At 35.7% G+C, this 25,214-nt stretch overlaps 1 protein-coding gene across 9 annotated transcripts in view; it reads left to right on the top strand.

The window, feature by feature from the left end:
• The window catches only part of Ift25 (intraflagellar transport 25), a 27,056-nt gene extending 1,842 nt beyond the window's left edge, over positions 1-25,214 (top strand). For 7 of the 9 annotated variants that reach the window (XM_071617861.1, XM_071617856.1, XM_071617855.1 and 4 more), the window contains 5 exons: positions 7,550-7,662; positions 18,780-18,886; positions 20,640-20,708; positions 23,419-23,462; positions 25,072-25,214. In XM_071617861.1, coding sequence (XP_071473962.1) covers positions 7,565-7,662; positions 18,780-18,886; positions 20,640-20,708; positions 23,419-23,462; positions 25,072-25,185 — 432 coding nt within the window. In that variant the 5' untranslated portion in view covers positions 7,550-7,564 and the 3' untranslated portion in view covers positions 25,186-25,214. The other 2 variants (XM_071617863.1, XM_071617862.1) reach the window with 2 other exon arrangements.

Here is a 25,214-nt window from a genome sequence, read left to right as displayed (position 1 = left end):
ATTTAGCATGACCATCTCAAAAAAGAAAGGGCTGAGGAGCTCAGTGGTAAAATGTCCTGTGTTTAATCTCCAGTACCAAAACAAAAACAAAAACAAACTCTTCTCACATATAGAATAATTATTCTGTGTGGGTCACACTATATTAGAACATGGCATTGTATTATTAATTGCATATTTGTCCATCTTCCTTGACTCAGCTTGAAGACAGACAAGTCTCAGTAACTTAGGTTGTATGCATCTTTTCATTACTAGCATGGTGCCTGGCCCTTGGTTCAAAAGGGCCTTAGTTTGTATTCAGAAATTTTGACAGAATATAGTATTTCCTTACCTTTTTTTTTTGACGATGCTGAGGATCAAACCAAGGGCTCATGTGCTAGGCAAAGGCTCTACCACTGAGCTGCATCCTCAAGCCCTATTTAATAATTGAAGATAGCATTTCTTTACCTTTAGAGATAGATATAGTACACTGTTATCGTCATTGACTTTATGATCAATGAAGCCAATAAGTTTTATACATCTTAATCAAGGATCAGCAAACTTTTTTGTAAAGGGCCAAACATTATTTTAGTCTTTATTGGTCTTATAGTCTGTCACAGGTATTCAGCTGTACTATAGCACAAAAGTAATCATAGACAATATGTAAAAGAATGAGAACTGCCATGTTCTAATAAAACTATTCATGATCATAAAAAAAAATAGGTGGCAAGCTAGATTTGACTTGAAAGCAGTAGTTTGCTAACCCCTGATCTTGTAGGACTAATTTTTTAAGACTTAAGTATAAGCCTTTATGATTATCTTTAACTTATAATTCATTGCACACATCTTTCTAGCTTGCTCTTGTGTCTTTATTCTGTGTGTGTGTGTGTGTGTGTGTGTGTATGTGTATGCATGCACAGACGTGCTCTAGGGATTTAACCCAGTGACTCACACATTACTTACATATGCTCTACTACTGAGATACACCCCCCAAACCCTGATCACTTCTCTTTGAGGGTCAGTTGCATCATCTGCTATATTAGCTGATACCCCATCTTTGTTATTGTCTGTAGAATTGATAAGCATATTTTTGTACCCTTAGTTAAAATTCTTAAAAGGATAAAAGTCTTCCACAAGTTTATTTTGTTCTAATAGTCATTATTATTTTGAGTATAGCCACTCAAAAAGTTATAAGAAACTACCTAAAGTGCAGCCTGTCCTACAATCCATATTTCCCACCCCAGTCTGGTCTGTGTGTGTGTCTGTGTATGGGTATACATATATTCATATCTATTTATACATATATGTGTATTTTTTTTTTTTTTGTACAAGAGATTTGACCCAGGGGCACTCAACCACTGAGTCACATCCCCATCCATTTTTATTTTTTATTTAGAATCTGGGTCTCACCAAGTTGCTTAGGGCCTTGCTAAATTGCTGAGTCTGGTTTTGAACTGGAGATCCTCCTGCCTCAGTCTCCTGAGTCACTGGGATTACAGCCATGTGCCACTGCACCTGGCTTAGAATCTCTTTTTTTCTTGACCAGTGTGACCCAGCTTTTATTACTATTACTACTAGATTTTAAAACTAAGATAAAAAGTGGGCTTTACTTTCTATTATAATAAAATAAAAACTAAGAAGAACTAGATCTCTTATGAAATACAAATTATCAATAATTAATACAACTGACTAAAATTGACTCAAGGTATAGAAAACCTGAAGAGATCTATTGAATTTGAATTGTCAAAAATTACGCTATGAACACTTCACCAGGTATACACGATCAGATAATCCCTACCTTATATAAATTGTTCAACAATTAGAAAAAGAAAGCAAAGCTCTCTGATTGCTTTGGAATACAATCTTTATTCCAAAGACATATGAACTAAAGGAAAAATTATAGGCCAATATAATCTTAACAATATATTTGCAAAAATTCGAAATATAATACTAGGAAACTGAATTTAACCGTAAAAATAATAATGCACCATAGACACATAGATAGAATTTGTGCCAGGAACTGGGGATGCTATAACGATAGAAATTTCCTTAATTTATATTAACGATCTGTAGAAAAATCTATTATTATTTTCATAGATATAGAGGAGTATTTGGTAAAACTCAATTTTTATTCATATTTAATAGAAAAAAAACAACAACAAACAAGGAGAAGGAAATTTCTGTTTACTTAATAATATCTAACAAAAACCACAGTGTACATGACACATGACACATTTCATGGTGAAATGTTAAGAAATATTCCTTATAGAGCTGAGGACATAGCTCAGTGGGAAAGTGCTTACCTACCATGAATAAGGCCTGGATTCCATCCATAACACTGCAAAGAAAAAAAAAAAAAAAAAGAAATACCCATTGTATAGTCAAGAATAAATGTTATTTTTAAAAAGATCCCACTTATGTAGCTGGGCACGGTGGTACATGCCTATAATCTCAGTGGCTCGGGTGGCTGAGGCAGGAGGATCGTGAGCCAATCTCAGCAACTTAGCGAGGTACTAAGCAATTCAGTGAGACCCTGTCTCAAAATGAAAATACAAAAAAGAGCTGGGATGTAACTCAATAGTTATGTTCCCCTGAGTTCAATCCCCGGTACCAAAAAAGAAAAAAAAAATCCCACTTCAATAGAAGGAGAAACTATAAGATGTCTAAGAGTATATCTAACAAAAGAGACATATATTTGGAGAAGGATTTTTTTAAAAGTTTTTTAATAATGAAGAGATATGCTAGATTCAGGGCACTGATTATCATTAACATGTCTCTTCTCCCCAAATTATAATCTAATTGAATTGCTATCTAATCTCAAAATTTTCATGTAGTTTAAGAAAATTGTTTCTAATAAGCTAGGTACAAAGTATAGGACCAAACCAATTTTGATAATTAAGTAGAGGAATTTACCATGTCAAATATTAAATTTGATAATTTTTGCTTTCAGTCTGCATCTTTTTTAATATTTATTTTTCAGTTGTAGTTGGACACAATACCTTTATTTTATTTATTTATTTTTATGTGGTACTGAGGATTGAACCCAGGGCCTCGCACATGCTAGGCAAGTGTTCTACACTGAGCCACAACCCCAGCCCTCAGTCTACATCTTTATATTCATAATGTGTAACTTAAGCCGGACATGGTGGTACATGTCTATAGTCCCAGTGACTCAGAAGGCTGAGGCAGAGGACCACAAGTTGCCCAGAAGCCAGCCTAGGCAACTTAATGAGACCATATCTCAAAATAAAAGGGACTGGGGATGTATATTAGTGGTAGGGTGCTCCTGTGCTCAAAAACAGTTTTTTTTTTTTTTTTTAAATACAATAAAATAGTCTAATGCTTAGTTTATTAATATTTAGCAGGAAAACTGGTATATTTGTACTTAATTGAGTTCTGTGTTCTTGATATGTTTTTTTTCCTGTTTGCCCTGTTTGTTCTTTTGTTCCTTTCTACTTTTTTCCAGATTAATTATTTTTATGGTATTCCAGATTTTCTCTTCTGTTGACATTTATCTTAGTCCATTTTATATTTCTGTAACAAAATACATGAAGCTGAGTAATTTGTAAAGAAAAATTTTATTTAGTTCACAGTTCTGGAGGACCAAGAGCATGCACTGGCTTCTGCCAGGCTCTGGTGATGGCATCCTTGAGGATAGCATATGGGAGAAAGAGAGGTCACATGGCAAGAAAGGAAGCAAGGATGGAGGACATGACTATTCTTGTATAATAACTTGAGTTCCCAGAAAACTAATTGACTCCTATGAGACCTAACCCACTCTACTACAAGACCAGCATTAATTCCTTTAGAAAGGCAGCTATGACCCAATCACCTCCCAATAGGCTCCATCTCTTAAAGGTCCCACTTTTTTATTTTTATTTTTTTAGCACCGGCATCAGACCCAGGGATGCTCTACCACTGAGTTACATCGCTAGTCCTTTTTAAAATTTTGAGACAGGGTTTCACTTAAGTTTCTCAGGTTGGCCATGAATTTGTAATCCTTCTGTCTTAACCTTCTGAGTTGCTGGGTAAAATTTTAGGCTTGTGCCACAGCATATGGACCACCCACCCCAACCCCCAACCCCTGCCCCTTTCAGAGTTGTGTTGATATGTTGTTAAGAACCAAGCTTCCAGCACATGAATCTTTGAGGGAGAAACCATATCCAAACCATAATGGTTCTCTTATATTACTTTTTTTTTTTTTTTTAGCAGTTACTTTATTCTAGTTCCAGGATTATAACATGCATCTTTAACATCCTAGTCTACTTTGAGTTAATATTCTATGACATCATGTTCAGTGTAAGAACTTTACTAAAATACTCTATAAGTACTTTCACTTACCTTCCCCCTTGCCTTTACTTCTGCATCTGTTAAATCCCCACCATTCATTGATAATATTTTTAATTTTTCTTCTTTAGACCCAGACAGTAGTCCAGTTCTTTTTTCTGGTACTGGACATCATTAAACCCAGGGCCTTGCACATGCTAGGCAAGCACCCTACCACTGAGCTATACTGCCAGCCCCAGTACCTTGTAAATATATTTTAAGAATATACACTTATATTAACGATATTTTTTCCATTTATAATGCTCTTTATTCCTTCCCTTGGACCCAGAATGTAACTATGGAATCATTTACCTTTAGCCTAATGAACTTCTTTAACTTTTCTAATAGTATAGGTCTACTGATATATACTCAGCTTTTATCTAAAAATACCTTTAATTTGCCTTTAGAACATTTTTTGCTAGATATGGAATTCTGTAGGGTTTTTTTCAGCACTTCAAAAATGCCATTCCATTTTCTTTTGGTCTGCATTATTTCTGATAAAAATTGGAAAAAAAAAATTCCCCTTTGAGGATTGAACCCAGGGCCTCACACATGCTAGGCAAGTGCTCTACAACTGAGCTACAACCCCAGCCCTTTAATTTTAATTCTTTTTTTAAATATTGTTTTAGTTGTAGATGGACACACAATATCTTTGCTTATTAATATATATATATATTTTTATGTAATGCTGAGGATCTAACCAGTGCCTCTCACAGGCCAGGCAAGTGCTCTGCCACTGAGCTACTGCCTCAACCCCTAATTTTAATTCTTAACTGTTGTTCTACAAAATCTGACTGCTTTTTTTTTTTTTTAAAGACAGACATAATATCTTTATTTTATTTTGTTTATTTTTATGTGGTGCTGAGGATTGAACCCAGTGCCTCAAATGGATGAGGCAAGTGCTCTGCCACTGAGCTATAAGCCCAGCCCCAAATCTGACTGCTTTTAATTTCTTCTCTTTAACTTTCAGCAATTAACTATGTTTTGCCTAGATGGAATCTTTGTATTTATTTAGCGTGGGTTCCTGAGTCTTAGATTTGTGGATTTATGTCTTTTATAGATTTAGAGAAATTTTCAAGCATATCTCTTCATCATTTTCTTCTACACCATTCACTTTCTCTTCTCTTGGGAATTCAATTACGTGTATTTCAGTCTGCATCTGTAAAGGGCCAAACAGTATCTTTAATAGTTTAATACTGTTTAAAGGATATCTAATATTCTATTCTGTTATCTTAATTTTTAAAATTTTTTTTGTTTTATTTTGGATCATTTCTATTGACTTTTTTTTTTTTTGGTTGTACAGAGGAGTGGTAAGAGAGGTGTATATATGTTAATATGTGTAATATGTAAATATGTTAAATACCAGCTTTAATTATTGGAGGCAGAGCTGGTCGTAAGAGGGTCTCAACAGGATACTAGGCAAGTGCTCTATTAGAGAGCAAGGCCTACAGCCCCTGAATCCATCTTTAGGTTCACTTATCCCATTCTTACGCTAGATCCTATCAACTATTTCACCCAACTAATGAATTTTTTATTTTAGATGCTGTATTTTATTTTATTTTTTTGAGAGAGAGAGAGAACTAAAAAAAATAGTTTTATTTTTAAATAAACTATTAAATATTTTTAATATTTATTTTTTTTAGTTTTCCGCAGACACAACATCTTTATTGCCGCGCGAATGCCAGGCAAGCGTGCTACCGCTTGAGCCACATCCCCAGCCCAAGATGCTGTATTTTAAGCTCTAGGTTTTCCATTTTTGAGTCTCCATTTCCTGCTAAGGTGCTGCTTCTGTTCACTCATTGGTTTATCTTCTCTCTAAATTCTCTAACAGATATATAATATTTTACTTTATGTTTGCTAATGAAATTTAGCACCTGGGTCATTCCAGCACTTAGTTACCTATAGATTTGCTTCTAATAGCTTTGTTTAATATTGCATGTTAAATAATAGTAGAGACTGAAATAGATAATGTTTGGGGATTGTTTTCCCTCCACTCCTTTTCTTCCCCAGAATGAAAACCCAATCTTTCTTTAATCTAGTAGTGAGGATGAGGGGTAAACCAATTCAGTCTAGCTATAAATTATTTTGGGTGTAGATCAAGTTGCAGATTTAAATATTTTTAGTTGACTCTGATTTCATACAACTGAGAATGAGATTAATTCCCTCCTTCTTGAGGGCTTTGGTGTCTAAGTACCTGAGACCAAAGAAACCTGTCTTTGCTTTTCAGCTCATACCCAGTTTCCTGTGAAGCTCCACAAGGGCTAGTTTCTTTGATCTCATACAGAGTTGTACCGAGTAGGGGCTGGGTTGCCTCTGTAGCTATTCTCTGTTATATATGACATTGATACATCTCACAAACAATAATGAGGGGAGAGGGGAAAGCCAGTATTAACTGTGTGATTTCATGTACATATATTTTGGGCAAAGTTAATCTTTAGTATTGGTTACTTATGGGAAGGCAAGAGGGTTGGTAATTCTTAAGGGGTGGGTGAGAAAGGCTTCTCGAGTGTTCTATTTCTTTATCTAGTTGCGTTTATTCATGAAATTTTATTGAGCTATATGTTTATGATGTGTGCACTTTTCTGTATGTATGGTATAGTTCAATGACAAAAAATTAAGCAGGGTAGTAAACTCTTATACCAAAACCAAGCCAATCAAACCAACAAACAAAAAACAATACATGGCCAGGCGCAGTGGCGCACGCCTGTAATCATAGCGGCTCAGGAGGCTGAGGCAGGAGGATCGTGAGTTCAAAGACAGCCTCAGCAAAAAGCGAGGCACTAAATAACTCAGTGAGACCCTGTCTCTAAATAAAAATACAAAATGTGGCTCAGTGGTCGAGTGCTTGAGTTCAATCCCTGGTACCCCACCCCCCCAAAAAAGAAAAAAGTATATGGATAAACAGTTATAAAATCTGTTTTTATCTTCCAGGTTTTTTTTTTAATTTCAGAAGTATAACTATCAACAACTTCCACTAATTTATGTCTCCCTGACTTGTTAACAGTTTCCATGTAATTATTGGAGCAGAGAAATGATGTCAGTTTAGGTAGTCAAAAGACATTTTGTAGAACAGAGTTGAGGTCAGAAGTTTACTTATATAAACAAACACTGGAGTCCCTCCCACTTGTTGAATTGCTTGGTGGTTAAACAGTATGCTAGGCAACAGGCTTTCCTTCTCTTTCCTTTTTTAGATGAAGCTAAGAGAATCATGGAGTTGCTTTTTTATTTTTTATTTTATTATTTGCAGGTTTAACACTTGAAGATGAGACAATTTGATCTTTGTTTGAGCTCTGAAGGATCTGAAGTGGTTTTAGCTACATCAAGTGATGAAAAACACCCACCTGAAAATATCATTGATGGGTAAGAGTTACTATACTGTCTCACTTGAAGTCTTTATATTGGGCTAGTGAACCCCTGTGGTACTGGAACTATGTACAATTAGTGCTGTTAAATATAGTTTAATAAGTGTTTGATAAACCAGATTTCCTGGTAGTATCCACCTTTGTCATCATTCCTGCAACTAATTCATATGTAGATATTTAAGTTTTTGATCCTTTTCTTTATAATTCCTAAATGGACCTTTTTATACAAAGAGGTGTTTAAATTTATTATTTTTACTATTATTATTTTTCATTATTTTTCTAGTGCCAGGGATGGAACCCAGGGCATTGTGCATGGTAGGCAAGTGCTCTGCCACTGAGCTACACCCCCAACAATAGGACTTTTTTATAATTTTGTTTACCAAGGCAAACAACAACTTCATTTTATGAATGTGTAAATTTTTATGTCTAGTTTTGTTTGTTTTTATTCCAGATTTTTCTTGGAAATATAAATGTAAACATAGCTTCCTATCTGCTCCCTATTTCCTTACTGGCCCAAGTGACATCTTTGCTGAAATGAATGTTTCACTTTATGCTATTTATTGCTCCTGCATTGTTTGTTTCTCAGCTTCTTGATATCATTCCAGTTTCCACTCTTTAACAGGTCTAGAATCATTCTCCGTAGAGATAAATACTATTCTCAGAGTCTTAATTCCAAGAAATAAAATGGGAGAACTCCTTTTTTAATAGTTCTACTTATTTCCTTACTGTCTTGAGTTCTCTTCCTTGGTTTGTGTATAATCACCAGAGTTTAACTCACAGAATCATGTAATTTTAGAGCTGGAAGAACTTATGAGTTCATCTTGTCTAAGCCCTTCATTTAAACTTGTGGTAAGAGAGGTGTAAATATGTTAAATACCAGCTTTAATTATTGGAGGCAGAGCTGGTTGTAAGATAGAGATGTTGGATTCTTTGTGTTCTATTATGAAGACCACATGTCTAGACAAAATGCTAGCAAATTGACCTCTTCTTTCAACTTTAGTTGCCATCTCCTTTCTGCTCCTTTCCCCTCAGGTAGGATCAGTTTATCTCTTTGTGGACTCTAATAGCATTTGGTATATACCTCTAGTATCTTTCTTATTCCTTTTTGTGTAATTGTTTATTTTTAATGTTTTTCTCCTCTCTCAACTGTGAATTCCTAGGAATCAAAATCTATATCTTGTTCATCTTTTATTCCATAGAGCCTTAAAAGTTTAACAGAGGGGCTGGGGATGTGGCTCAAGTGGTAGCGCACTCGCCTGGCATGCGCGGGGCACTGGGTTTGGTCCTCAGCACCACATATAAATAAAATAAAGATGTTGTGTTCGCTGAGAACTAAAAAATAAATATTAAAAAAAAAAAAAAACGTTTAACAGAGTTAGAACATCAAATATTAGTTAAACTTGGCTAATTTTTTTTTTTAAATACTAGGAATTGAACCCAAGGGGCTTTCAACTGTGTTACATCACCAATCCTTTTTATTTTTTGAGACAGGGCCTCACTAATTTGCTGAGGCTGGCCTTGAACTTGTGATCCTCCTGCCTTAGCCTCCCTAGTACCTGAAGTTACAGGCATGCACCACTGCTCTCAGCTTGGCTAATATTGAAAAGTATTAGAGTGTATATTTATACACACATATACATAAACCTACATACATGTATATGCATATGTTATATGTTTGTATAAGACTTTATAATTTCATATACTATGTTATTCAATTGGGAAATAAGAAACCCAAAGAAGTATTTTCAACCCTACTGTAAAGATGAGAAAACAAATGATCACATGTAAAATGACTTGCTTAAAATCATACAGAGAAGCAGATGGCAAAATCAACTAACACTCATATTTTCTAACTGCTAGTTAAGGGCTCTTTGTCCTATACTATAACAAATCAAATCAACATTGAATCAAAAAGTTAATATCTGCCTTTGCCTGTGTCTCTTAGTTCATGTCAGTTTTTTACTTTCTGAAAGTGAAGTAATATTTCTTATCCCACTCTTAACTTGGAGTAGAAAAATTAGCATGGGAACTGTTATAAGAATACATAGAACTGATCCAGGCATGGTGGCACATGCCTGTAATCCCAGCAGCTCCGTAGGTTGAGGCAGGAGGATTGCAAGTTCAAAGCCAGCTTCAGCAAAAGTGAGGTGCTAAGCAACTCAGTAAGACCCTGTCTCTAAATAAAATACACAATAGGGTTGGGATGTGGGTCAGTGGTTGAGGGCCTCTGAGTTCAATCCTCAATACCCGCCCCCCCCAAAAAGAATATACAGAACTGTAGAGATTTGCCTTAATGTTGTTTGCTAGGAATAGAGATCTTTCCAGAAACATTCCTTATCTCTGATTGGAGAGAGATCATTTTTCTAAGGCAAGATCAGTTTACCTTCTACCCTTTTGATGACTTTTCTCTCAAGGTAATATGTTTATGGATTATTAGGATCAGCTGGGCATGATGGCGCACGCTTGTAATCCCAGTAGCTCAGGAGGCTGAGAGAGGAGGATCAAGAGTCTAAAGCTAGCCTCTGCAATAGCTAGATGCCGAGCAACTCAGTGATACCCCATCTCTAAATAAAATACAGAATAGGGTTGGGGATGATGTGGCTCAGTGGTTGAGTGCCCGCAATTCAATCCCCGGTACCAAAAGAAAAAAAGATTATTAGGGTTAGCTATATTATGTAGCAGATAATATTTTAGGATCTGTCAAGTTTATATTAAGGAATGTCTAAGGACCTAATTTTTTTTAGATTAGACAAAAACTGTTAGTACAGAATAACATGGAATATAGGTAGTTACTGTCCTGCAGACTGAACGGAGTATGTCATTGACTGTAATTCATATGCAATTCTAGCACATATAATTAGACTTTATATATTAGATGTTAAAAAATTTCTGTTCACAAATTGATATACCTAAATGCAAGTAATCATAGAATTATTTAGGGAAAACATACTATAAATTTACCCCTATTCAACAGTGAAGAATGTTTATGGCCCTGCTCCAAACTTTCAGTTTCTTCAAAAATAAGAGTTAAAGAAAATGATTATGTTTCTATTTCCCATTGACCCTACCTTTGTCCTTTATATTTAAAATGTCAGTGAAAAAGTAGAAAAAATTCTACCCTAGAAAAAAGAAAAAAATTAGGAGAACTGATTCACTTTACATAGTGTTGGAATATACTAGATTTAGAATTAAAATTCTTGTCGAATTGAACTGCATATTTTACCTTAGACAAAGGTTATATGTAATGTTTTAAGCCCAGTTGTGCTAGGTCAGTGAGATAAGATCAGAGAGACCAAGGAATATACCTGGAGGTGGGACATGAGATATAAAGTTCATTGAAAAATGCTTACAGGGGCTGGGGATGTGGCTCAAGCTGTAGCGCGCTCACCTGGCATGCGTGTGGCCCGGGGTTCAATCCTCAGCACCACATACAAACAAAAGATGTTGTGTCCCCGATAACTAAAAAATAATAAATATTAAAATTCTCTCTCTCTCTCACTCTCTCTCTCTTAAAAAAAAAAAAATGCTTACAGGGCTCTCTCTCTTCCCCCTCTCCTCTCTCTCCCTCTCCCCCTCCCTCTCCTCCCTCTCCTGCTCTCTCTCCCTCTCTCCCTCCCTCCCTCTCTCTCTCTCCCTCCCTCCCTCCCTCCCTGTCTCCCTCTCTCCCTCTCCACCCCCTTCTCTTCTGCGACTGGCCTCTACGACTGACCTCTTCGTCCTGCTAATAAAATCTCAGACAGGTAAACGATTGTTTCCGCGGAGCTTTTCCGTGGTTCCTACAGATATGGGCTAGAGAAGCCATAGAATGTTGTGAGCAGAGCTTAATGGGCAATTCTGGTGGGAGCTCAGAAGACCAGAATGCTGTTAGAAATGTGGCCAATAAAGACTGTACTCATGAGTTTTCAGAGGGGAATGGGGACTCTATTGGGAATCAGACTAGAGAATATTCATGTTACATTCCAGCAAAGAAGTTGTCTACATTTTGCGCATGCCCTGACACCTTCTGTGAAGGTGAATTTAAAGGTAATGGACTAATAATCTGGTGGAAGAAATTTCAAGGAAGCATAGCATTCAGGCCTGGGTGGCCTGGGTGTTGCTGGCAGATTTTAGCTAGGTTTACTGTGAAAATTGGAAGCAGAGAGATTTGGAAAACTTTGTTGGTCAAAGAAGCGCAGGTAAAATTGGGGCCAAGGAATTTACTGTAAAGATGGTCATCAATAAAGAGAAGTTAAGTACTTTGCTGAGACAAAGGAAAGATACCCTGAGGGCATCTCAGGAGTCTTCAAAACCACACCCATTGCAGGCTCAAGGGTGTAGAAGTGAAAACTTGTTTGAGAGACTTACATAGGGTTGCCTAGAAAGAAGTTTCCCCGGGATTCATTTCACTGTGTTTGATTGTCCAGGCATTCAGAGGTCACAGCAGTAATGATCTAAGGGAATGGACTAAGGGGGCCAGGCTACAGCTTGAGCTGACTTCAGACCTCAGCATCATTCACATGGTGCTAATTCTGCATGGATGCAGGACACTGGAATTAAGGGATACCGGAAGTTTACACTGAAATTTCAGAGAAAGGCCTGGAAGGCCAGGGAAAGTGCAGCAGGTCAGAATCCCTGCAGGCAGCCCCTGAAATATCAATGCACGAGGCTCTGAGAAGGAAGCCAAAGATGCACTGCAGACACTCTGGATTAAGAGATGCCAACAACATGGAACATCTGCTGGGGAAAGAGGCTAGCTGTGGACAGAGCCAGCTTAAGAGAAAGGCCATTTGGACTGCAACTGGCAAGGCCATAGGGGTGGAGTTGCACAAGCCCTTTGAAGATCATATTTTGCCGTTATGTGCACTGAATACAGAACATAGAGCTACAGGACTTGTTTTCCTAGCTGGATTTTGGTCTTGTGTTGGGCCCATCACTTTTTTCTATGCCCCCATTTCTTCCTTTTGGAATGGGAATGCTTACTGTGTGACAATATATATTAGATATATGCAACTTGCCTTTGATCTTTACAGGGGCTCATAATCAAAAGTTTGCCTTGGCCTCAGATGAGACTTTGGACTTGGACTTTTGGGCAAAACTGGAGCTGTTAAGACTATGGGGACTCTTGAAAATGGACCACATGCATTTTGCATTATGAAATGGACATGAGTTTTGGGGACCCAGAGGTGGAATGTTGAGGTTTGGATGAGCTATCCCCCAAACTCGTATGTTAATACAAGAGTTGAAATGATTAGATTATAAGAACTGTAACATAATCCGTGGGTTAATTCATTTGATGGATTACTAATCTGAAAGTACTTCTTTACTGGGTAACTTCAGTTACTGGTTAGCTGAAGGCAGGTGTGGTGTGGCTAGAGGAGGTAGGTTACTAGGGATGTGGTTTGAGGATTATACATTTTTGTCCCTGGCTCCTCCCTCTCTCTCTGTTTCCTGATCACCCTGGGCCTTGAGCTGAGGAATTTTCCTCCGCCATGCCCTTCTCCTGTGATGGTCTACCTTACCTTAAGCCCAGAGCAATGGAGCTCGCTGACCATGGTCTGAACCTCTTAAATCATAAGCCAAAATAAACTTTTCCTCCTCTAAAAAAAAAAAAAAAAATGCTTACAGGGAAGTCCAATAGCAATGATTGACAGATAACTTTGCCTGAGAATCCAGAGGTGACAGGCTGGACAGGTATACCTCTGCTTCACTCGGTACCTCTGGTGCCTTGCCTGAGAACAGTGCCTCCTATCTGTCATGGTATTTTGTCAGGAGGTGGCAAATGAGCACTTCCCTTTAGACAGTGCTCTGATCCATACCAGTTACTGTAGGGAGAAGAATTTTATAAATTAAGCTATAGAAACATTGACAATCATTAAATTGTTTAGTTTGTTCCTTGTATGCTCATCATCCCAAGGAGCAGCTATCCTGACATGTGTGCAAGAAAGCAACTTTCCATACATAATACTAACTTGCCCTAATTCCAAGCATATAACAGAGAAAGCCAGTGTCCTTCATGATAATATTTATCTGGACATTCCAGCCCAGATTGCTGTCATTGTTCCCTTAACTTGGCTAAGTTCTTTGGAAAAGAAAGGGGCATTCAGAGATCTGGTGTTTTACTCTCCCTCTTTTTTTTTTTAAGGATGACATATATTTCAGCCTTTGGGCCTCCATTTCCAATCTAAAAAATAGAGATAACACCACCTTTTCTGCCTTCCTCAGAGTTATTAAAACAACAACAACAACAACAAATCACATGAGATAATAGATGTGAAACAGTTGTTAGCAGTCAATCCTTATTCAACAGAAAACTATTGCCAGGCAGGGCCCACGCGTGCCTGTAATCTCAGTGGCTCAGGAGGCTGAGGAGGGAGGATCGCGAGTTCAAAGCCAGCCTTGGCAAAAGTGAGGTGCTAGGCAACTCAGTGAAACCCTGTCTCTAAATAAAATACCAAAAAAAGGGGGGTGAGGTTGTGGCTCAGCAGTTGAGTGCTTGCCTCGCATGAGTGAGGCACACATAAAAATAAATAAACAAAATAAAGTTATTTGTTCATCTACAACTAAAAAAAATTAAAAAAAAAAAAAACAGGGTGGGGCGTGTGTGGAGCAGGGACTGGAGATGTGGTTCAGTGGTTGAATGCCCCTGGGTTCAATACATGGTGCTGGGAAAAGAAAAGAGAAAAAGAAAACTACTACTTTGACAATTTCCTTATACCTAATTATGAGGATGCAATTATGTCATTTTAAAGTCCAAGTGCATCTATATAATAATATGTAGAATTATTATATTGGTCATGTTTATTGAAAGCACTGAAGGAAAAACTAGGACAATTAAATTCACTAAATTATTTAAATAGATAAAATTTTAAACCATATAGTTATAAGTAAAAAGGAAATTATAAATTATTAAATATAGAATTTAAAAATCAGAATTATTAGATAGGAGACCTAACCCTTTTTTTGTAACAACTTTATTGACATATACCAGGCATGGTGGCGCACGTCTGTAATCCCTGGGAGCCTGAGGCAGGAGGATCACAAGTTCAAAGCCAGCCTCAGCAACTTAGCAAAACCCTAAATAACTTAATGAGATTCTGCCTCTAAATAAAATATAAAAAAGGGCTAGGGATGAGGCTCAGTGGTTAAGCACCCCTGGGTTCAATCCCTGGTATCCCCCCCAAAAAATACCCTTTATGTATATATTCATATGCTGTATAATTCACCCATTTAGAGTCTACAATTTAGTATTTCCCACATATTCAGAGTTACGCAACCATTTCCACGATCCATGTTAGAACATTTCATCACCCCCAGAAGAAGCCTTGCATTCATTAGCAGTCACCCTGTATTTATCCATCCCCACCAGCCCTAGGTAACCATTATTAATCTACCTTATTTCTATAGATGTTACTGATTCAGACTTTTCATATAAATTTAATCATACATATATGGCCTTTTGACTAGCTTCTTTCACTTTTCATGTTTTCAGGCTTCATCCATGTGGTAGCATATCTCAGAACAATTTCTTTTTATTGTCAAATAATATTCAATTGCATGGATAAAGCAGATTTTATTTATCCATTTGTCAGTGATAGATATCTGGATTAGTTCTAATTTGGGATTGAATTTACCTAAATTTTATTTTAAAACATCATTTTATAAATCTTGGTTCAATCCCTGGTACCCGTCCCTCCTCCCAAAAAATCTACTTAAAATAGCGTTTAAAACATAAAATAGTTTAGAATAAATTTAATAAGACACACAAGACCTTCACAATGAAGTTTATAAGATATTGTTGACAAAACTTTTAATATAATAAAGAGCTAAATAAATGAAAATATATACTATGTGCATAATTAGAAAACTTAATATTGTTAAAATGCCAGCTTTTTTCTAAATTAATGTAGAATCTGTACAATCCAAATTAAAAATCTCGGTATACTTTTACATAAACACTAACAAATTTTTTTCTGAAACATATCTGGAAATACAAAGACCTGGACTAGTCAAAATCATCTTGAAAAAGAAGAAAGTTAAAGCACTTACTTACTTTATCTGATTTCAGGACATAGAATAACCAATTCACAATAATCAAAGCAGTGTAATATATTTATAATATTAGACCAGTGAAATAGAATAGAGAGCCCAAAACAGACCCACAGCATCAGGTTATTTAGGTTATATTTTTGACAGAATATGTTTTATTTTGGAGAAAGACACTATAAGTTCCAATAAGAAAAAGAAAGCCTTTTTAACAAATGGTGCTTGAGCAACAGAGTAAACATAGATAAAAATAAACTGTGACCCTTATCCTATACTGAGCACAAAAATTAATTCAGGATGGATCATGGACCTCATAAGAAAGAACTTTGCGACATTGCAGTAGACAAATATTTCTTTTGGGAAGGGGATGACACAAAAATTACTAAGCATAAAATTAAAAAATGGGGCTGGTCATGTAACTCAGTGGTAGAGAGCTTGCTCAGCATGCATGAGAAACTGGGTTCGGTCCCTAGCACCACATGTAAATACAAAAGAAAAAAAAATTTTTTAAAGATAAAGAAGGAAAGAAAGAAAAAAAGTAACAAAACTGGACTTTGTCAGTAATGAAATTTCTGCTTATTGAAAGCCATGCTTAAGAAGATGAAAAGGCAAGCCATTGCATGCCTGTGATTCTAGCAACTCGGCAGGCTGAGGAAGGAGGATACAAGTTCAAAGCCAGTCTCTGCAACTCAGCAAGGTCCTAAGCTACTTAGCAAGACCCTGTTTCAAAATAAAAAATAAAAAGGGCTAGGGATGTGGCTCAATGATTAAGTACCCCTGGAATCAAACCCTTGGTACCAAAAAGAAAAAGAAAAAAAAAACAAGGCAAATCATGGACTGGGAGAAAATATTCATTTGGAAAAAAAAAAAAAATATATATATATATATATATATATACACACACACACACATACATACCAAAGGACTGCTACAGGTATATAATAAAAATACAAACAGCTTCATAAAAATATGACAAAATATTTAAGAGACACTTAACAAAAGAAAATAGATGAGTGACTAACATGCATGAAAAAGGGGCTTAGCATTATAGTTATCAGGAAAATGCAAATTAAAACAATAGGAGACCATTTCACATTTACTAGAATGGTTAAATTAAAAAGACTGATAACAGCAAATGTTGACAAAGGGTGTGGAGCAAGTAGAACTCTCTTAACATTGCTGGTAAGAGTATATAATAGTGCAACCACTTTGGAAATTTGGCAGTTTTTATAAAGTTAAATATAACTCTACCTTATCATCCTACAAAGCCACTCTTAGTAATGACTTTGTCTACAAAGACACTTGTGTAAGAATGTTTATAGTAGCTTTATTTATTATAACATTAAAAAACTGGAAGCAATCCAAATATCAAACAAAAGAATGAACAAGTCAAGTGTGGTAGTACATGCCTGTAATCCCAGCTATTAGGTAACTGAGTAAGGAGGATTGCAAGTTCAGGCTAGCCTGAGCAATTTAGTGTGATCCTGTCTCAATTTTTTGTCATCACAGTGACTTGGGTGGCTGAGACAGGAGGATCATAAGTTCAAGATCAGCCTTGGCATGAGAATTCATACCCCATTTGAGTCAAATGTATGATATGTCAAGATCATTGTATTGTCTCGAGCAACTAATAAAAAATAAAAATTAAAAAAAAAAGAAAAGAAAAAATAAAAGATCAGCCTTGGCAACTTAGTGAGACCTGGCTTATAAATAGATAGATAGATAGATAGGTAGATAGATAGATAGATAGATAAAGGACTAGAGATGTAACTCAGTGTAAAACTCTCCTGGGTTCAGTTGCCAGTAATGCAAAATAAGTAAGTAAGCAAATAATAAAATAGGACTGTATGTAGCTCAGTGATAGAGTATCCCTGGATTCAATCCCCAGCAGTTAAAAAAAAAAAATGCACTACATATATATATGAATATATATGTATATATACACACATATGTATGTGTGTATGTATATATACATGTGTGTATACACATACATACATTGCAGAATAGGTCATGGTGATAAAAGTCAAAGTAATAATTGAGGGAAGTAGGGATGGTCTGGAAGGAAAGTTTCTGGAGTCATGAGAATGTTCTATATCTTGATGGGGGTATTGGTTATCCTGGGATCAGTTACATAAGCATATACATTTATCAAAACTCATTAAATGGCCTGGGGATGTAATTCATGTAGAGTAGTTGCCTAGCATATGCAAGGCCCTGGGTTTGATCTCCAGCATCATAAAAAGCAAAAAACAAAAACTTATGAAGTTATAAGGTAAATTTCATTGTATATAAATTTTGCCTCCATAAAAGAAAAAGGTTTACATTGTTGAAATTATTACTTCTGTCGTCAGTACCACATATACTATTTCAAACACACATCTGTACAACTTAAAGCTGCATATTTAATTTTTTTTTCAGCAAACACATACTGTGGTTTAACTATTTAACAGTTGCTAGGGATATGAAGATGAGTAGTGGGAAGTGTTTGGGTTCAAAGAGCTCATCATCTTGCAGGAGCCATAAAAACATAAGAGATAAGTGTCAGTGCAGAAATGGGCTGCTGAGTGTCAGGGAAGTGCAAAGAAAGGAGGAAATGATTCCAATTTGTTGGGGTTAGAGAGATTGGGCCCAAAAGTGAATAAACTTTTGCAAGGGAAGAAAGACTTTTTGGGTAAAGAGAATCTCAGGAACTGCTATGTGGAAACAAGAGCCTGCATGATGTGTTTGCAGAATTTTAAGTGGCCCAGAGTGACTATAGTGATTGATGGTGATGTAGTGATGGAGGATAATGTCCTTTAATTATGAAACCAGACTGTACAGTCTTAAATGTCATACTAAGGAGTTTAAATTTATTGGCAGTGAGGGACCACTGAAGGCTTTTAGACAGGAGTGACATCAGTTCTATTCCTGTGTTTTAGAAGAGAATATCTGGTGGTAGCAAAGAATTATTAAACTTGGGGAGAGATTAGAGGCAGAATTAACAGAAATGGATTATCATAATCCCATAGTAATTTTTATAATACTTATCATGAGAACTTTATGATTTAACTTTTATATTTAGCTATTTTTCTTTTTCTTTCAAATTAACGACAGGAATCCAGAAACATTTTGGACCACCACAGGAATGTTTCCCCAGGAGTTCATTATATGTTTTCACAAACATGTAAAGGTTGAAAAACTTATAATCCAAAGTTACTTAGGTAAGCAAATCATACATTAATTTTCACCATCCTTTAATTTTTCCATAAGCAGAGGACATATATGTAAACTTTTGGCAAAACCCTAGTTTTTCTTCACAGCGTGGAATCCAGTTTTATTGTTGGAATGGGAGGGTAGGGATTCTGGGTTAACTGCCTTCAGCACAACTAACCTCTTTAAATTGCAAATTTGAAACCCTTCCAAAGCACATAATAATTTCCATGCAATTTACGACATGAAAGTCTTTGGCAAAAGACCCTATTATGAACATAAGAAGCTGACTTGCCAGAATGCTAGTTTCCATGACATCTTTTTTCCCAAGATTCATTCATCCTGGAGTTCTCTATCAAATTCTTGCTGAAAATTCAATAACCCTGATTTTTTCACATTGAATGGTGTTGATTCTTCTATTAATAATGACATTTTCTGGGAATTTAGGAACAGAATCTCCCATTGAAACATTCTTCTAATCCTGTGTGTTTATTTAGGGATAGAGTATATCAGACAAAATCATGGCAGGAAACAAAACACATCCCAGATGTTTCAAATGAAGAGGTTTTATTGATGGGTCCACTTATGAAAGTATGTCCTGGGCTAAGGGAATAAACAAGGGATGATGAGGCCCTCAGAAACTAGCTACAGCAGGAGACCATTATTTCCCTGGGACAAGGCAAGGAGATAATGTTATCTCACCCCAGTGAGAGCCAGATCCTGCCCAGCAGGAGCTATGATCATGAAGGGACTTGACTGTTGTCCAACACCTGACACCAAAGCAGAGAGGAAGTGGAGAGAGAATAGCCTGATCTTACTTCTTACAGCCCTTTGTCCACTCCTGGTGCCTCCACTGGCCAACTCCACTCAGAAGCCAATGGGTAAGTCCAGGAGATTAGTCCACAGGGGTCAGCCATTCAAGGCACAGGACAAGATAGAGAAGAGGAGGAATGGATCTAGAGTGGCAGAGACTAGGTGAAGACAGGGAAGGGAACACAGTGCAGAAGGAAAATGCATGGCTCAGTCTTTCCTCTGCCATTAATTGCATAGGCTCTGGAGTCAGACAGTCCTTGAGGTTGAATTTCAGTTCTGCTCCTTACTTGTTCTTTCTCATTAAACACCTTACCTTGCTTCCCTAAGCTTACATCCTCATCAGTAGAATAGATTAGTAATACTTTTCCCTTAAGACTGTAGTCACAAGACAATAAAAAAATGCCTGTACTCATAATAGGTTCTTCATAAATGTTTATGACCAAGACCACCAAATGTTATCATCAATATATAAAATAATTCTGGATGATGATCAAATTCAAAACAGTTCCACTAGCTTTATGTTTTACAGTTATAAACATTATAAGATCACCATGACACAGCCCAGTTCTGTGGCACTGAGGTGCACGCCTGTATGCCAGAGACTCGGGGAAGGCAGGGGGACAGAAGCAGGAGTAGCACAAGTTCAAGGACAGCCTCAGAAATGGTTTCAAGATAAAAAAAAAAAAAAAAAAGGGTTAGAGATATGGCTCAGTAGTAGAGTAGCCTTAGGTTCAATCCCCAGTACTATTTAAAAAAAAAAAGGAAAGACCACATTTTACCGTGGGGATATATAGAAAAACAGAATGGATAACTTCCAGAACATGGTATTTCTGATCCTAATACTCTAGTTCTACCAATGCATGTCAGTCTCTGGCAGAGGGAAAAAGAAATATAGAGAAAACAACATAGAGTCAGAAAGGTAATTAACATTTTGTTTATTTACAATGTCAGTGCGGACCTTGAAGATTGAAAAGACCAAATCTAAAGAGCCTGTCGATTTTGAGCGATGGATTGAAAGGGGTATGTGCTTGTTTACCAGCATTGTTCTGAACACAAGAGAGTAGATAATTGTACTCTGACTCTACTTTTCCACTCCAACTGCATTTTGGTGAATAATAGGTGACCATAATGATTGTTTTATTTATTTTTTATGGGATTATGGGTCATTTCTATTTTCATTTTTATTTTTTTCCATATGACTTTGTTGATTCTTGTACACAATTAAGACCGAAAAACCTGGCTTGTTATATAACAATGAATTTTTCTGAATTTCAGAATCCTTATCAGAAAAAAGAGAGAGGATACCAATCATTTAAAGGCTTTTGTGAACTAGTGGTTGGCATATTAAAGTTGAACAATAAATATCATCAACAAAATTGGTAGCCTCCAATTAAACAAAAACATTGCCTTCATGTGCTATCTCTTTTCCTTTCCCAAATACTATGAGAATAATAATAAAGGAATAAAATGAAGCAAATTTACAAGAAAAACAACAAAAAAATTAAACAAAACTCAGGAAACTAAAGCAAATGTAAGATGTATATTTTAATAGAGGAGAAAGCAAATAACTTTTTTTTTTTTAGAGAGAGAGAGAGAATTTTTTAATATTTATTTTTTAGTTTTTCGGCAGACACAACATCTTTGTTTCTGTATGTGGTGCTGAGGATCGAACCCAGGCCGCACACATGCCAGGCGATCGCGCTACCGCTTGAGCCACATCCCCAGCCCCCCTGTTGTTCTTTTTGAAGTGTACCAGTCAGAAAATGCACACAGTTTTCAAATGATTTAGTCAAATGTAACAAAAGACAGTCAAAGATTACTAGCCAGTATTGTCTCAAAATAAATATAAAAAAAAGTGGTAAAGCACACCTGGGTTCAATCTCTGGTACCAAAAAAAAAAAAAAAGAGGGAGAGAGAGATGGATAATCACGTATTTAGAGGTGGAATGTCATGATATCTTAGGCTAACTTTAAAATAATGTAACAAAAATAATTTAGGGCTAGGACTGTGGCTCAGTTTTAGAGTGCTTACCTCACATGTGTGAGGCACTGGATTTGATCCCCGGCACCACATAAAAATAAATAAATAAAATAAAGATATTGTGTGTGGGGGGGCTGGAGTTTTGGCTCAGTGGTAGAGCACTTGCCTGACGTGTGCGGCCCTGGGTTCTATCCTCAGCACCGCATATAAATACATCAACAATAAAAGATCCATTTAAAACTAAAAAATAAAAATTTTTTAAAAATTATTATGTTCATCTACAACTAAAAAAATTTTTTAAATTAAGTCAATAATGCTGAAATGTTAGTAATTAAAAAATCTAGATAGTAGGTATATATAGCAAATATTATTTTCTCTCTTCATTTCATTTTGAGATTTTCCAGTTTTTCATAACTGAAAAAAAAAAGAAGCTAAGCAAATAAAGAAGGGATTATCAGGGGCTGGGGTTGCAGCTCAGCAGTAGAGCACTTGCCTAGCACGTGCGAGACCCTGGGTTCAATCTTCAGCACCACATAAAAATAAATAAATAAAACAAAGGTACTGTGTCCAACTCAACTAAAAAATAAATATTTTTTAAAAAAGAAGGGGTTGTAATTAATTTTTAATGGAGATGTATAAGAAAGAAAATGTGATCATAATGTATTACTTATCTCAGTACTCAGTAACATTTATATGGATATAATAATATAACTATCAAATATTGATTTCAAAACTGAGGGGATGGGAGGAGGTAGAAGTTGCAGCAGGAAGAAGAAAGGATTCTTGGTTTAAGAAACCTAAATTTTCACTGACTATAATGTAAAGTCAATTTAAAAAATTGATAAAAAAAGAAAGGGAATATAATCATAATCCAGGAAGAACAGCTTAAAGAGTTGAAAACATTACTGCTAGGGAGTATGATTGGAAGAGAATGAGGGCAAATGGAGGGGGGTGATTTACAGTTTTTCATCAAGAAGCAGAAGTCACACATAATTTTTCTTCCTAGAGACTGCCCTTATACTCTGTGTCTTTTAAAATTACATACATTAATTATTTTGATAGAAATAAAATTAATGCCAGTAAATATTACTATATCAATTAAGTTGTCAATGTTTCAAAAAAAAATGTTTGATGTGATTAACTCATGACCAAATAAATAATCTATCCTATTATACAAGTAAAGGTTTTTTTATACTTGAATACCAGAAAAGATCACTTCACCAGCCTCATAATTCTACATCATAGTGAGAATTTACTCTGAGCAACGAAGCTCTAGTTGTTATCCCTGAGTGTGATGAAATAATTCTTGTCAGGAGACATTTTCACATTTTATCTGGTCCTTGCTTTACATTCCTTTATAATAAATTTACATTTGTGTTATCTTTTGCTTATACTCCCTAGAGATATTTTATAGCTCATATAGTTTTTTAAACTTTTATATCAAACGTCTCTATTTTTATATCAGATTTCAACACCCAAGCACTGACAATTCCTTTAAATTCAATTTTAACTTATGGTTTACAGGATAATCATATTTTTAATATATTTTTTAGATGTTGATGAACCTTTATTTTATTTGTTTTGTGTGATGCTGAGAAACAAACCCAGTGCCTCACACATGCTAGGCAAGCGCTCTACCACCGAGCCACAACCCCAGCCCAAGATAATCATATTTTGTTGTACATAAATTTCAGGAGTTATCCTTATATATTTTGAACCTTAACTCATTTCTGTTAAATTTATTTTTTAGATTTTGTACACACAGAGGGGCAGCTTCAAAATGAAGAAATTTTGGTAAGTGAATATACTTTGTTTAGATAAATATCATCTTTAGTAAGCACAATGTTTTTAATTTTTAAATCTATCTCCCTAGTCCTAGAATTAATAAATATCCTTATGGTATTATAGGTTCTGTACCTCATCAACCATTAGAGAGGTTATTCTCAACAGTATTATAAGCTAAATATATTATAAGGAAGGGTGAAAGCAAAGATAAAGCAGAATTTTTTTTTGTTTTATTCTGCTCATTTATTTATTTGGAAGTATTTGATAGTTCTACTTGGCTTTCTTTCATGTGATTCTGTAGGCCATTTAGAACAGGAATCAAAAAAAGGTTGAGATGTCAAAACTGGATGTTAATTTAAGCATGAAAGGACAAGGGAGATTCAGATAAAAGGAACTGGAGCATAGGATCAGCAACAAATAAGCCAAAGAGAGATGAAGTGGAAAGAGAACCAGTATTTTTCAACAACATTCCACTGGGCTTTGCTTGTCAAGTGGAATGAATGCCCTTTGATGAGGGAACTGCTGCCTCGTCAGGAGTTCCTGTGTTCCTGCTAGGTTTTCAGGCCTTGGTTTAGACAAACACAAAAGTAAAACAACCGAATGTGTATTTTTTAGATGGTAGTATTTGTTTAACTAAGGTTTGTTTAAATAAGGTTTCTCTAAAGGTACCTTATCCATTAAGTTTATGTCTTCATATCTTGCTAGGAGCTGCTATGAAATTGAGATTCTGTGGGAAGTTTTTGAATACATTAGTCTCTTTCTTCCACCAAAATTGGCCTGATAATTGAGAAGGTGGAGGAGAGGACGACAAAAATGATTATTTTTGCTGAATTTTACCTTCCTGTTCTCCCTCTTTACCTAGTGGGTTAAGATTAGTGAGCCCTTGCTGTCTTGATAGTTTGTTTCTGGATTCATTGTAGATTAGGGCAGGATTATAGAAAATTCAGAAAGTAGTAAGGGGGGATTAGAGGCTGGAAATTACCCATAATTTTATTACTCTGTCACAAGAGATTTACTACACTTATTCTCTTCTAGTTGTTGACCATATGCATCACATAGTTATAATAATATTGTACAATTTTGTTTTATCTTTTTAACTTAATGTTATTTCACAAGCTTCATAATTTCAATTTTAAGATAACATTTGCTACTTGCATTCATTTAAACTAATTTTCTTTTTTCTCCTGCTGTCATTACAAGTAATATACAGGAGACATTTTATACATGTTCTTGCTATCATGACCTTCACCTTTTTGATTATTTTCTAAGATTAAATTTCATGGAATGGAATTACTAGGTATAAGGGTACAAACATTTTTATAGCTTTTTACATATTTGCCAAAGTGCTTTCCAGAAAATCTATTCAAATATAAAAGTATAGTTATGCTATAGGGTAGTATATTCTGAGGCATCATTAACCAAGGGAAATCTGTTTTCATGAAGACTACTTTCAAAACTGCTACACCCCAGAACAACCGTTATATGTGGCTGGGTTACCTTCTGAATATTATATCTTGCATATTGTTATGTATTTAGAATATCACTCTTGCATCATACCCTTTCTTCTGCTGTTTGTTAACAATTACTAAAAGTATCCATATTGATTTTTCTTCTACAGGTTCATGATGGCTACTGTACTTACTTGAGATTCATAATTACAAAAGCCTTTGATCATTTTATATCTGTGCATTGTGTTTCTGCAGAGGGACTAGTAGTCTCAAATCATTCTTAGTAATTATAATAAAATACTCTTGCATGATT

This window comes from Marmota flaviventris, chromosome 10 (assembly GCF_047511675.1).
Source record: "Marmota flaviventris isolate mMarFla1 chromosome 10, mMarFla1.hap1, whole genome shotgun sequence".
Lineage (NCBI taxonomy): Eukaryota > Metazoa > Chordata > Mammalia > Rodentia > Sciuridae > Marmota > Marmota flaviventris.
The sequence above is the reverse complement of the archived record's forward strand: the minus strand, read 5'-3'. Positions and strand labels throughout refer to the sequence as shown.